General features: G+C 37.4%; 1 protein-coding gene across 1 annotated transcript; it reads left to right on the top strand.

Moving 5' to 3' along the window:
- The first annotated feature begins 10,038 nt into the window (after positions 1–10,038).
- MSX1 (msh homeobox 1) lies at positions 10,039–12,544 on the top strand. Its single transcript, XM_069976436.1, has 2 exons — positions 10,039–10,796; positions 11,545–12,544. Exons 1-2 carry the CDS (start codon positions 10,370–10,372, stop codon positions 11,967–11,969), a joined length of 852 nt encoding a protein of 283 aa, XP_069832537.1. The 5' UTR covers positions 10,039–10,369; the 3' UTR covers positions 11,970–12,544.
- Positions 12,545–15,891: the final 3,347 nt, after the last annotated feature.

Genomic DNA, 15,891 nt, shown 5'->3' with positions numbered 1-15,891 from the left:
ATGTGCACAGCTACAAATCAGATCACTCCCATTGATGCAAGCCTGGAGAACGCTATAAGGAATCCATACTTACCCATCCCTGTGCACCTGTAGCGCATTGCTGCTCTCTGACAGCTGTCGGCCTCCTGCAGCTCTCACTACGTCATGTCCGTTTAGGCAGTCAGTGACTGGGGCAAAACAATGCCGCAATCACTGACAGGCTGAGCAGGAACTTCCCGCCAGGATGTGACAATGTTGGAAGCCAGGAGAAACAGGAGACCAGCAGCTAGCTGTCAGAGAGCTAATGGTGCTGCACTGCAGGGGAACGGAGATGGGTAAGTATAGATTTTTTAATTATGTTCCCCCCACCCTCTGCCTGCACCAGATTTTTATATTTGGTTGGATTTCCCCCTTAAGCTTGCAGGAGATTGAAGCCATTATATACTATAGAGCCTGACTCCTGTAATCAGTCAGATGGGGTAATAAGCTGGGGAGTGACGCTCACGGCCTTCTGCTTTGTCCGGCTATAATGATCAGAGTTAGTCTGAGGACTGAGACCTGATGCAATTTAAACCATTAAAATGTCATTTTAAGGTTAGGTTCATAACTAGTATTTTGCATCATGTTTGGACAGTATTTGTTCCCCAATTTGGAGCTGATTTTTAGCCAAGAATCAATAAAACTGACTATAATCGAAAGATTTGCACATTTTTCTGTTTTGGACATATTCCTGGTTTTGCTGCAAATACTGAATATTTAAGGACTAAAATACAATGGCAGGAATTTACTATTGTTGCTGAGTGTCGGGCCCGGTGACTGCATTATGCAAGGTGTCTTTTTTGTGTTACTTACTATTTCGCTGCACACTAGTAAATCTCAGATGTAAATTGCTAAATCATTTACACTCAGTCTTTTTTTTGCACCAGAAATTAGCCTTTTCCATGCGTAAATTATTGGGAAAACATACCTCCGTCCAGCCATGCTCCTAATACGGCCAGAGGATGTGATTTTACCTACTTGCACCGTACCTATATGACTACACCTATATATACTGCCCTCTGAATAAGGAGATGATCAGAGCGGGATCAGAGGGTGACAGAGAAATGGTTTGTAAGAAGGAAAGGAATGCTGGCAGCACGTTAATGAGAAGAGCTCCAGGAAAATTATCATTTGTAGTCACAATACCCAAGGAGAAGAGAGACAGAAATCTATAAACAATTTATGGAAAATAACATGTTGTGCTAGCTTGACTGCGCCGTACAGGAAACTGTTACCATTTATGGACTGGCCTATCAGAGTGTGGCATGTATGTGTCTTGTGACTTGGAACCCTGCCTGTGTTGGATGTTTACATTTCATATAAATACACTACGCATGAGTAGTACCGCCCCATATTCTGTCTATAAAATGTGATTACCATAATAAAACTTAGACCATTTATCCATGCTTATAATCATGATACAATGTCTTATCTGTGTCTGTGATTTATAAGTGACGAGTTGGTAATACTGCAGGTTACAGCTCTAGATACATTTAAAAACCATCCATCCTGGGTGGAACTGGCTCCATAGAGTCAGGTCAACAACTAAATTTAGACTTATCACTCCCTTGGAACTTTTTGGGTTACCCAATGTACATTATTTGTAAATGGTGTGTATCTACTGTGCGTCAAAATCTAACACTGAAGAGTAGAACAATATGGTTCATGAGAAATAGTACATTCCCCCCACCATGTACGAACCTGGCCTTAGTAGTAGTAGTAGCAATAATACCATGATTTATACCACTATTACTTCTTTAAATAGTTGTATTATTATTATTATTATTATTATTATTATTATTATTATTATTATTATTTCTTCCTTTTAATTAATCTTACTCTCTATGTTATTATTAATATTATTATAACTAGTACTAGTCTACCAGGAATAGTCCAAGCATTCATTTATTGGCATTGTTTTTGTTGTTATTATTATTAATGTCATAAGTATAAACATAAATATTTACAATATGTATTACAAATAATATATTACATATAATATACAAATATACTTCATCTTAAAAGAATGATAATTCCTAGTAAAGTAATGAGGATTCCTATCATTGTTAGTTATATTTAAATACTATTTAATGTGTAACTCAATAACTACATTAATTAAAAAAAAAAAAAGTAAATGTATTATTAATAAAAAGAAGAAGAATCAGAGGAAGAATACTTGTGTTGTAACATACAGTATAATGGATGGGATGTATTATTGTACTAGCATGGGGTTAATATGGAAGAATATAAGGGAAGGTATTTATTGTGTGGAATAAGCAGTGTGAAGTCTTCTGCACTTGTAGTACCACAGAACTATGGAGGATATGTGAAAATCATTAGAGAAAAGCAGAATTTTGCAGTTTTTTTCCCCCATCTGATATCCTGCATAGTGTTACCCTGGTATTGGGGGCTGCAGAACCCCTCTGCTTGATACCAGATTTGGGCAGAGTCTCAGAGTCTCCTTGACATCTTAAATCTTAAATAACCGTAAGGCATTGTTACTCCCTGGCAGCCAAGTGCCTCGTTACGCCCGATTGAGCTAATTGCTTTGAAATAGGATATATTATGTATAATTATGGAGTTCTTGGAGGAGACGTCCAGCCTCTCCTTTCATCTTTCACAAGTGCATCATAATGTCGCGATCAAATTAATTTGGGCCACTTGAATTTTTGCATTCCAGTGAGGCCAGCAGCACCAGGCTGGACAATGACGCCTTGTGACAATGTGACAGACTGTCTATGGCCAGGCAGGAAGCTGGGACTGGGGTCCAGCAAGAAGGATCAATCCCACTATTTGTACATTTCTCCAGACTTTTTCTAGCATTGCAGAAGTAGTTAGTACCACAATATGACAGGGTGCCTCCTTTTCCTCCTTCAGGCGTCTTGCTTGAAGTCATCAGTGTAAGGCTATGTTCACACAACGTCAAAAATAGAGAAAAGGCGGCCGAATTTGATTTTTTTAACTGACTAAAATGGCAATGCATTGAAGTCAACGGGAAGATGGACGTCCAAGGCGCACAATGCATTGAATAATGGATGTTTTTACCGCAGACGTCAAAATAATGATCATGATCATTATTTTCGGACGTCAAAATAATGATAATGATTATTATTTTCGGACGTCTTTTGCAAACGGCGGACATTTTTTATTAGTTGTTCACACACAAGTTTTCCTTTTGCCACCGTTCTTTCTCCGTTTTTACTATTAAATTTAATGGAATTTTTAATTTAGCCGCACCCAAAGGGCAATTAGTAATCCCAAACTAGAATAATGTGCAAACACCAGTCATTGCACTAAAGGGAGGCCAGACTGCTAAATAACGTCCGTTATTCTAGACTCAAAATGACGGACGTAATTTTGGCAGAGACCTGCACAGGAGTCTGTGCTCCCTTTATGCAATGATATGCATTCACAATGTGTATGCATAGACTGTAGGAAAGCACCAAATGCTTGCAAACCTTAAAGGCCAACTCCAGCAATTTTTTTTTCTTCTTTCAAATCAACTGGTGTCAGAAAGTCCCAGAAATTTGTAATTTACTTCTATAAAAAAAAATATCTCCAGTCTTCCAGTACTTATCAGCTGCTGTATAAAATAGACATAGATATAAATATGTAGAACAAACAAAAGCTGATAAGTACTGGAAGACTTAAGATTTTTTAATAGAAGTAAACGTCAAATCTCTGGCATTTTGTGACACCAGTTGATTTGAAATAATTAAAAAAAAGTTGCCCTGGAGTTATCCTTTAAGTTAAGTCAATACAATGTCCAAGGATATTGGTAGATCTCATAGGTGTCTGCAAAGTGCTTTGTGTGTAGCCAGAGCATTGTTTGGAATCTCAACCCCCATCATACACAGATAGTCTTCATGATGGGAGTTGTAGTATTGTAGATGGAGATCCACTGATTTAGACAATGGGCTGTCTGCAAAGTGTTCACAAAGCTATAGGGGATATTGTAAAAGCAAGTCCCATAATATATGCAGCCTGACAAATATTACACTAGGTGGGCTATAAAGAAGTTAGCTTATATGTAAATGGCTTGTTAAGTTTTGTTTCAATTGCCAATTCCACTATCTCTGCTTGCTGTCAGTGAACCTTGATTAGATGCAAAAGCTGAAAATGGTCTTGATCTAAAACTTTGATACACTTTGCAAGTGTCTGCAATCCATTGTGAGCTAAATACCTAGTAGTAAAAAAAACAACAACATAAAAACCCTCTTGTCCTGATTATTTGCTACAATGTATCAGCAAAGTGCATCAGTCTGGAGTCTGGAGGTTTACCTCTATTAGAAGACTGACTAGACTGGAGATATTGGAGCAGACTCCCATCTGGGAAAAAAAAACAGATCTTTGGAATGTCATCCTCTTTATGTAAGAGCCAACCTTCTATTCACTGACAGCAAACTAAGAGCCAACCTTCTATTCACTGACAGCAAACTAAGAGCCAACCTTCTATTCACTGACAGCAAACTAAAAGCCAACCTTCTATTCACTGACAGCAAACTAAGAGGCAACCTTCTATTCACTGACAGCAAACTAAGAGCCAACCTCCTTTTCACTGACAGAAAACTTAGAGCCAACCTTCTATTCACTGACAGCAAACTTGGCAGAAAATTGTAAAACGTTTTTTGTTTTGTTTTAAGAAAGAGCTGAAGAAACTAGAAATGGATAGTGGTGATAATATTATAACAGTGTAAGGGTACAAACACACACAGCAGATACGCAGCAGATACGCAGCAGATACGCAGCAGATTTGATGCTGTGTTCAGTTATTTAGATCTAATCTGCTGTGTATCTGTTGCGTATCGCAGCAGTAAATACGCAGCGTATATGCCGTGTGTGTTTATACCCTTAGACTGTATTCTCTCCATTCTTCAGTCACAGTGGTGATTTACTGCATTAACCATCAGCTTTTCTATAGTAAATGCCCATTCATAATCCATACTGCTCTTATCCATCTTGTCCATCAGCCTGTGCCCCCCTGATAAGCCCCATTATAGAGATAGGTATATAGCTGGATGTATATGCCTGGAAGGAGTGTACTAAGCTGTGCACATTGGACAGGAGGAGCTAGAATATTAGCTGTGATTGCAGCCAGCACATGTCAATGAATTTGGGGGTTTTAAGTAATAATAAACCCAGTATCTGGTGTCTTTGTAGCCAAGTCTGAGCTGGGTTCATGTTTGTAGTCACTAACATGGTGTAAAGTGAAACTGGCTCAGTTGCCCCTAGCAACCAATCAGATTCCACTTTTCATTCCTCACAGACTCTTTGGAAAATGAAAGGTGGAATCTGATTGGTTGCTAGGGGCAACTGAGCCAGTTTCACTTTACACCAGGTTTGATAAATCCCCCCCATTGAATAGCCCTATCCTAATGTCTATGATGTCTGATCAGGGCTAGTGCTGTGGTTCTGTGTATATATCCAGTAGGCAGCATGTAAGCAATGTGTACACAACACTATGGACCTATATAAGTAGTGCACAGGGACTATTTGCCCTCTCCATCCCCAGTTTATAGAGTCTGCAAGTCTGACAAGTTCTTCCAGGGTCTCCAGTGTCTCCACTCCCCAGGAACAAAGGGATCTTGTCTTGTGAACTCTTTCTTCCCCACTCCACGACACAAAACACAAAGCTAACGTTTACAAAAGGCAGACAATGTCTTCAGATGACTCCTAGAGGCCTTTATAGTCAGCCCGAGCGTCATTTGTTGTATTCACATTGAAAGAAAACGCTCTGGGTAATTGGTTTTGATAGGACATTCATTATAGGAACAGAAGCTGTTTGGGATGCTAATTGTTCAATATTGTTATCTAGCGCCAAGACCCTACTGAGCTTCACATTCCCAATCCAAACACACAGGAGCTGATACTGTACTGGGGGCTGCTGCTGCTGCTGTACACCCCATGGAGGGGGCTCTCACACCATCACCAGCATATACTATGCTGCAACAGGACACCAAGACTGTACAATACACGACCCAGACACTTCTGTATCTAACAGTGACATATCAGCCAGAATTACAACAGTAAATGCAATAAGAATAGGAGGCATTATTATATGCTGGATACATAGATGACATAGATAGATAGATAGATAGATAGATAGATAGATAGATAGATAGATAGAAGATAGATAGATAGATAGATAGATAGATAGATAGATAGATAGGAGATAGATAGATAGATAGGAGATAGATAGATAGATAGATAGATAGATAGATAGATAGATAGATAGATAGATAGGAGATAGATAGATAGATAGGAGATAGATAGATAGATAATAGATAGATAGATAGATAGATAGATAGATAGATAGATAGATAGATAGAAGATAGGAGATAGATAGATAATAGATAGATAGATAGATAGATAGATAGATAGAAGATAGGAGATAGATAGATAGATAGATAGATAGATAGATAGATAGATAGATAATAGATAGGAGATAGATAGATAGATAGATAGATAGATAGATAGATAGATAGATAATAGATAGATACGAGATAGATAATAGGAGATAGATAGATAGATAGATAGATAGATAGATAGATAGATAGATAGATAGATAGGAGATAGATAGATAATAGATAGATAGATAGATAGATAGATAGATAGATAGATAGATAATAGATAGGAGATAGATAGATAGATAGATAGATAATAGATAGATAGACAGATAGGAGATAGATAGATAGATAGATAGATAGATAGATAGATAGATAGAAACAAGACTGTGTTGCACCTATATTATATATAAAATATAAAGACCTCTGTTCTGCAAAATGTTCAACCCACACAGTGTACTAACAACATGTTCTATTCCCATTGTGTATTCCATGTATGGCAAAAGTCGATTCTGCATTCCCATGTTTATTGTATGAAAGCGATTATAGGTAGATGGATGGTAATTATGGAGATATATATATATATATATATATATATATATATATATAATTGATCTCTACAGTATCTGTCCATACAGGCTAGTCTTTGCAATAAGAAAAGCTATATGCACACATATGCACATGTAAAGGCAATAATATCAATGATAGAATCGACATGATTATAGATGACAGATAGTTCTGTATAATGTGTAATGGATATTAAGGACTTTTGTGAGACAAATGGATAGATAGATAGATAGATAGATAGATAGATAGATAGATAGATAGATAGAAGAGAGATAGATAGATAGATAGATAGTGTATGATTGTGCAGACTGATATAGGGCACCTGTTGCTCAGTAATAAAGTATATAAATACACAGTATTAGTACAGTACATAGGGCTATGGGTCTGTGCAGGGATCTATCCTCAGGACTGGGACTTCCAGCTGAAGCTTCTACCTGGGATAGAAGAGTCCATAATAAAATATACATAGTTTCTGCAGTGTCTGCTACCTGCTCAGTAGAGGGTGAAGGTCACCCCCTCAGCACTGCTCTCCCCAATCTCTGGATTGATCTCATCTACTCTCTAATAGACGCTAACTGTTCATGAGTAGAGAGATAAGGCTAATGGTGTGTGCCTGGGGTGGCAGCAGACAGACGGGCAGACAGCAGTTATCACCAGCCTATCCTAGCATCTCCCTGCCTGACATCTCCATACAATGCCCTGGATAAGGGGCTCTAATCCAAGATATTAGGGAGCCCTGTGTGTGTCTATGGATGGGAGAGTGGGAATGAGTGTGTGTGCATTTCTTCCCTATGAAACAGGAGGAGTGCTCTGGGAAAGGCTGGGGCAGGGGGATTGTTCAGGCTGAATGGGCTGCTGTCCCTGCAGGGCTCCTTGATGTGAGTTCACCTCCTCCTCAATGGTCCCTGCAGTCCCAGCCTTTGATCAGGCCGCTGCTGGCGCCTAAAACAACATCACTTGTCTGCCTATTAGAGCCACTGACTAATGGTGACACATTGTTTATACGGGCAATTAGCAATGCAGACGCTTCCCTGAGAGGAGCCGGGCCCACTCACTGCAAGGGAGGGGGACCCCAATAGCAACAGTCTGGGGTTCAAGCAGATGGGATAGAAATAAGACATAAGTGATAAAAAAAAAATATATAAAAAAAAAAATATATATATATATATATATATATGTATAAGATAGATGGATAGATAGATAGATAGATAGATAGATAGATAGATAGATAGATAGATAGATAGATAGATAGGAGATAGATAGATAGATAGATAGATAGATAGATAGATAGGAGATAGATAGATAGATAGATAGATAGATAGATAGATAGGAGATAGATAGATAGATAGATAGATAGGAGATAGATAGGAGATAGATAGATAGATAGATAGATAGATAGATAGATAGATAGGAGATAGATAGATAGATAGGAGATAGATAGATAGATAGATAGATAGATAATAGATAGGAGATAGATAATAGATAGGAGATAGATAGATAGATAGATAGATAGATAGATAGATAGATAGGAGATAGATAGATAGATAGATAGATAGATAGATAGATAGATAGGAGATAGATAGATAGATAGATAGATAGATAGATAGATAGGAGATAGATAGATAGATAGATAGGAGATAGATAGATAGATAGATAGATAGATAGATAGATAGATAGGAGATAGATAGATAGATAGATAGATAGATAGATAGATAGGAGATAGATAGATAGGAGATAGATAGATAGATAGATAGATATATAGATAGATAGGAGATAGATAGATAGATAGATAGATAGATAGATAGATAGGAGATAGATAGATAGATAGATAGATAGATAGGAGATAGATAGATAGATAGATAGATGATAGATAGAATATTTCTTATATAAATACAGGACTTCTCTTCCCATACACTGAAGCGAGAAACCCTATGGATTACTACAACTAACAATATTATTATGTGTCCATGGTGTAATGTGTTCTATATTCTGATGAATTCATATGTTCTGGTAATCTTATATCCTTCTATATTTAGCGATGTTTGTTCATCATATTTCCATGAATATCTATTTGGCTGTTTATATACAGATGTTGCTGTTAGTATTACTATTGTTGCTATTATTATTATTATTATTATTATTGTTGTTACTATTATCATATCACTGTGCAAGTTATATAAACAAATCTACCTAATTATCCTGCAAACCAAAGTATTTCTTCCTCCTATTTGCCCGCCCTGTATGTGTTGTGTAATGGTTGATAAACACCCTGGCTATAGAGAGAAATCAGGGCTTTAATACAATTATCTGTCAATGAATGGGAAGTCTCCATCGTGTTTGTAGGAGATTAGATACCCCCCTGGCTATCAATACAGTTCTCCTAGAAAGAGATCAGTTAATAAATCAAATTTTACACACTGGGGAGGATGGGGGTATATAGGGGACAGGTCCTCTGGACTGCTTATACCAGGATAGATATGGAAAAGAAAGAAAGAAAGAAAGAAAGAAAGAAAGAAAGAAAGAAAGAAAGAAAGAAAGAAAGAAAGAAAGAAAGAAAGAAAGAAAGAAAGGATAGATAGATGATAAATATGAGAAAGATAGATAGGAGATAGATAGATAGATAGATAGATAGATAGATAGGAGATAGATAGATAGATAGATAGATAGATAGATAGATAGATAGATAGATAGATAGGAGATAGATAGATAGATAGATAGATAGATAGATAGGAGATAGATAAATAGATAGAAAGAAAGAAAGAAAGAAAGAAAGAAAGAAAGAAAGAAAGAAAGAAAGAAAGAAATACTCCATATGATATGTCTGTGTTTTGTGAAAGTTTTTGGTAAGTTTTTTGTCGGCAGTAAAGGAAAGTTGGAAGTGTCCTTGTGTTGTGGACTGTGTGTTTGTTGTTGGGGAGGGATGTATCATTTGCAATAGTCCCAGATAAGGTGGACTGGAAGAAAGAGAAGAAAGGAGCCTTGGTCCTTTGAAGGTGGATTAGGAGTCCTAATAAACACTCTCATTATACTTCAGTTGTGTTGCAGATCATTTTCAGCTGCTGTTAAACAATCTGATTTGCATTTCTTTTATTTAACAAGTCAACAACAAGGTTGCAAATCACAAAAAAGGGCAATTGGGTAAGTGTATGAAAGGCAGGAGCTGTGCTGGGCTGCGAATGGGCTCAGCTCCAGGTCCTGGAGTCAGGGAGAGTGGTGGCTGTGTGAGGGGAGCTGGGGCCAATCACAATGCTGATCCCTCCCCCTCTGCTCTCCCATTGGACCAAACCATTATTGGCTTCTGCTTTATTAGCAAGAAAGTGCTGAGTCTCCAGCTTGAAGTATGACAACAAGCAGCCAGCCTGCTGAGGATTTACATTGCTGATCTCCCATGGAAAGCACATGTCCTCCTGCTCTCTGAGGTTTGCTAGGATCACTTCTGTATGGCCCCTGGTGTTCTTATGACTTCTTTCCAGCTTGGTGGTGGAGCAACAGTTGAAAGCCCTACTTACAGCAAGCCAGCCATGCAGACCAGCCTAAAGATGGCAGTGGAGGAAGAGAGTGACAACAAGCCCAGGGTGAATGCTGCAGTCCTGCCCTTCAGTGTGGAGGCATTGATGGCAGACAAGAAGCCTGGCAGAGACAGGGACATCTCCAGCCCTGCTGTATCCCCACTAGCTGGGACATCCCAAAGCCCAAGGATGGGCTCCCTGGCTGCAGACACCCCCAGCTCCCCCATAGCTCTCAACAGCCATTTTACTGTAGGAGGGATCATGAAACTCCCCGAAGAAGCACTTGTCAAGTCTGAGAGTCCAGACAGAGAGAGGAACCCCTGGATGCAGAACCCCAGATTCTCTCCTTCCCCTACAAGTAAGTACAAGACATGAGAGGCTTCTCTCTCTCTTCTCCTTCTTGTAGCTACAATAACTCTTTACTGCCTGCTGAAAAGTTTGAAAAAAACTTTTCCTCTTTAAACTCTGTGAATATCTGCATTGTCTTTGTAGTCTATAGAGTGAAGCTTGCTGGTAATGTATTCATTCTGATCAAATGTATATAATAATATAATAACTCAACAACCAAATGTTCTGTGTCCAGCAAGGAACCTGTGATATTGTACCATGTTATTATTTTTTGTAGTATTATTATTATTATTTTCATTATTTTTACTATTATGTTAATTATTATTTGTATTATTATTATATTATATTGTTCTTGTTACTCCTTACTATTGTGCCATGTTATTATCTGTAGTTGTGTTGTTATTATTATTATTATTATTATTAATAATAATAATACTAATAATTATTATTTGTATTATTATAACTATTATGTTAATTATTATTATTATTGTATTATATTCTTGGTACTCACTAATAATGATGATGATGATGATGATGATGATTATCATTATTATTATTATTATTATTATTATTATTATTATTATTACATTGCTCTTGTACTCCTCCTTACTATTGTTCAGGATTGAAGCCATAACAGTAGCAAATGATTTAACAATCATAAAAATAAAAAAAAATCTTGCAAATGAAACAGATTTTTTACTTGTTGCCCTACTATCCTGTATGATTTCTAAGCCTTGTTTTCTTGTTGCCCGTTTCAGGGAGGATGAGCCCCCCAGCTTGCACTCTGAGAAAGCACAAAACCAACAGAAAGCCCAGGACCCCCTTCACCACCTCCCAGCTCCTGGCCCTGGAGAGGAAATTCAGACAGAAACAATATCTTTCCATAGCCGAAAGAGCCGAATTCTCCAGTTCCCTCAACCTCACCGAGACCCAAGTCAAGATCTGGTTCCAAAACAGAAGAGCAAAAGCCAAGAGGCTTCAAGAAGCAGAACTTGAAAAACTCAAAATGGCAGCCAAGCCCATGTTACCCCCAGCCTTTGGCATCTCCTTCCCCTTGGGAACTGCTGTCCCCACAGCTTCATTGTATGGAAGCTCCAATCCTTTCCAGAGGCCTACCCTGCCAGTATCCCCCATGGGACTGTACACTGCACATGTTGGATACAGCATGTATCACCTCTCATAAGACACTCTCTTCAACCCAGCCCAGACTTTTGGCCAGGACCTTGTGTGACAGCTTTCTGCACCATAACTTGTGTCACTCTTTATGAATTCCCAGGGAATTCATCAGTAGAAATACTCTATCACTGCAACATATATTGCCATTATCGCCTTGTTAGCTGAGCCTGACTAGAGGAACCCTACAGCCTACTTGTGGAGAGCTGACCAAGCTGGAAAACCCTAAATACATTCATCCATGGTCAATCCAAATAAATTTAGGATAAAACATATCAATAACATGTATTATCCAGTGGTCTGCAACCTGTGGCTCTGCAGCTGTCAGAGCATGCTGAGAGTTGTAGTCCCCTAACAGCTGGAGAGCCACAGGTTAAAGGGGTTAAAGGGGAACCTGGAATAGATGACTTCTCATCTGCCACCATTTCTAAAGTCCAATGATGTCAGCAGATGACATTGTCGATAAAGGGATATGTATATGTCAAGAGAAATGTGGGTCTCTTCCATGTAAGAGATGATGTATTTCTATTTAACAGCACTGTCTGTTTGCCTCTTTTTTATGTTGTTATTGCATTAATCCCTTTGGAAGGGGTGCATTATGTAATATACTGTATATTTGAAATTTATTATCATTTATATTATAGTTCTATTTGTTAAATAAATTAATTTTAATGTAGCTTTGTGGTTTCATGGTGTATTTTATATAACAGGACAATTGTGGGATTGCTGTGCTATTGGTTTTTATTAGGAACCGTTTATTTGGTTTCAAAATATATATAAAAAAAAAAAATCCAAACACGAGGAAGTAACGGTTCTTCTCTTTGATATTTTTTTTAAAGTAAATATTTACATTGTAACGATTTAGTTGTATAAACACAAGACATCTGCTTGGGTAATAAATCATGGCCGACCGAAAAAAAAAGTTCGGAGTGAATTTTAATTGTAAATATTTACAAAATTTCATCAATGTGTCGCAGTTTTGGACATTGTCCTAAGTGTAGAAAAAAACTTAAACTGTTTAAAAGACATCGATGACTTTTTATTCCCTGGACACGGATAATGAATATTAGGAAGGATTTTTTTACGATCACATGTAGATGATGGGAGTAATAGTTTATTTTTATTTATTTTTTTAAGCTTTTTGACGACATTCACTCGAAAAGGAAATGTAATGATGACTGCTTGTGGTTGTGAGGAGGTGAAAGTGAAACAGAAAGTGCTCATCCTGCACTGAGACACAGAGGCAGTCGAGCTGAGTTGGTCACCATGTGCTTTGCAGAGAAAACTAGCTTTTAACTAGCTTTTTATGGCTACATCATAATTTTTTTTAATTCTTATTTGTATGAGCGCGTATTTGAGTGTGAAGCTGAGCCGAGTTTATTTGTTAAGTCTCAAACTTTTCCTATGCATCTTCATATCATTGTAGTGTAATGTTGTTGTTAACTAAAATTCAAGTACACGTTCAACTCACTTCCTTGGACATTTTGATTATATATATATATATATATATATATATATATATATATATATATATATACACATTATAGATAGTAAAGCTATTCCCAAAGCATGCTTCTTCTATTTATCTCCTATCAATCTATTTATCCATCTTTACTGAGATATATAACGCTACTTGTACTATAACTTATTATATTTGTCTATTATAATTATTATAACTGTCAGGAGATATATATATATATATATATATATATATATATATATATATATATATATATTGATAGATAGATAGATTCTAATGACTCTAATGAACAAGAAGTTTGAGGCAGCTACATGCTACGTGTAATACTATCATAATATATGACTTGTTGTCTGCACTAGTGTTGGGATTAATAGCCCTCCTGTTCTGATACATTTTATGAAGATATAAAAGTATAACTCTTTGACTTTTTACAGACTGTTTGCACCAGTGTTATGGTTATGATTAGTAACATATTACTACTATATATTTATTCTTGCTACAAGTATACTCAGAACTCTTTGACTAGGACTCTTGGGCGCAGTGTTATGGCTAATATTATTTTATAGTTATTAATGTATATATATATTTATTGTATATAATGTATATATAATGTATATATAATGTATATATATATATTTATTCTTGCCATAGCTATACTCTTATCCTTCGCCTTGGGCTGTACTATTATGCTATATAATACCTATGATGATTAGATGGATGGATAGATAGATAGATAGATAGATAGATAGGCGATAAATATGGATAGATAGATAGATAGATAGATAGATAGATAGATAGATAGATAGATAGAGTTATTCTTGCTAAATGTATGACTCTTTGGCAGCAGTAGTGTTATGCCATATATTTTTGCTACATATACTCTTCTGAATGTTAGACTGTCTAATTAATATTATTATTAATATATTGCTACATTTCTACTACTTTATACATACATACTAAATATCTACTATATTCATGTATGTATACATAAATTCTACTACTCTAGACCAGTTTGCAGTGATATATATATATATATATATATATATATATATATATATATATACGCACACACACTCTTGCTACATGCATACTTGTAACTCATGGGCTGCAGTGATGCAGTGATGTGTGTGTGTGTGTGTGTGTGTGTATATTTATATAAATATATATACATACACACACACACACTCTAGCTATGGGCTGCAGTAATGTGTGTATATATATATATATATATATATATATATATATATATATATATATACACACTCTCTCTCTAGCTATGGGTTGCTGCAGTGATGATGTGCACATAGTTTGCAGCTCAGACAGAGACTAATTGGTGTAATGAGGCAGGTCCTGCAGCAGACACAGTGCTGGCTCCAGTTAGACTATAGCTTAGGGCGAAAGGAAACTTCTCTGGAGTCCCTAATATCAGTGATGCTTTCAATAACGCAGCATTTAATGGCTCCTAGTATTATTAAGCCTCTTGTCATCCTCAGAAGTAAGTGGCTTGGAATCACAGCCTCCTATGCTAGAGCCTGTAATATATGTATTCCTATCTATGTGTCCCTGGCTAGTAACTGGATGGCAGATAAGATAGTTTAGGGGGTCTTCTCACCCCAGCCAGACAGCTCGGATCAGCTCCCTATCTGTCCTGTTTGAAGATGACTGGGGAACATGGCAGATTAGATCTTGTACCAAAACTTTGAGTTGGGAAAAGCTGTGGAGAAGATCAAAAGACAGAAGTCAGGAGAAGGTCCTGGGGCTAAGAAAACTCCATTCATGTATTGTTTGGGAAAGCGGTTTCATGCTTGTCACACACCTTTTGACTCTCTGTCCAGGACATTAGAGACAATGAAATCTGCTGGATGAAATCACTTGAAGTCAGGGTTGTCAGTGCAAACATTCCACAACTGGGGGTCACACCCCACATCTCACCCACAGATGCCTGGTAACTTCACAACCCTATGGGCATCACTGCTTCTTACATCCTATTGCAAATGTTTTATATATTCCTACAACTAGCCCCCTTTATTAATCCCCCCCATTCCCAGTCCCCATTCCTAGTCCCCATTCCCATAATCCCTGGTAGCCTTGTCACTTTCACTAACCTCCATATCCATAAATTACATCTCCAGTCTTCCCTGGCACTGACTCCAGTGCCCCCCTTGCCCATAGGCACCTATTGGCACCTCTACCAGTCACAGCAGCCAGGAGCCCTTAAAGCCCCCCCCCCCCCTCCCACCTCATTTGCTAATCCCAGTGATGAATAATAATTCCTGTCCATCAGTATTACTTAACCCCTTCCTTCCCACAGGCAGCAGCCCCCAGTGGCTCTCTAAAGGGAGAGGGTTAAGTGCCCCTGGGCTAAAAGTCCCTGGTTGCTCAATTAAATCCAGATGAGAACAATTAATAAATAGGTGATAACAATAAGTTGGGAATCACACGGTTCACTGCT

Source organism: Dendropsophus ebraccatus, chromosome 7, assembly GCF_027789765.1.
Source record: "Dendropsophus ebraccatus isolate aDenEbr1 chromosome 7, aDenEbr1.pat, whole genome shotgun sequence".
NCBI classification, from domain to species: Eukaryota; Metazoa; Chordata; class Amphibia; order Anura; family Hylidae; genus Dendropsophus; species Dendropsophus ebraccatus.
This window is presented reverse-complemented; position numbering and strand designations above follow the sequence as displayed.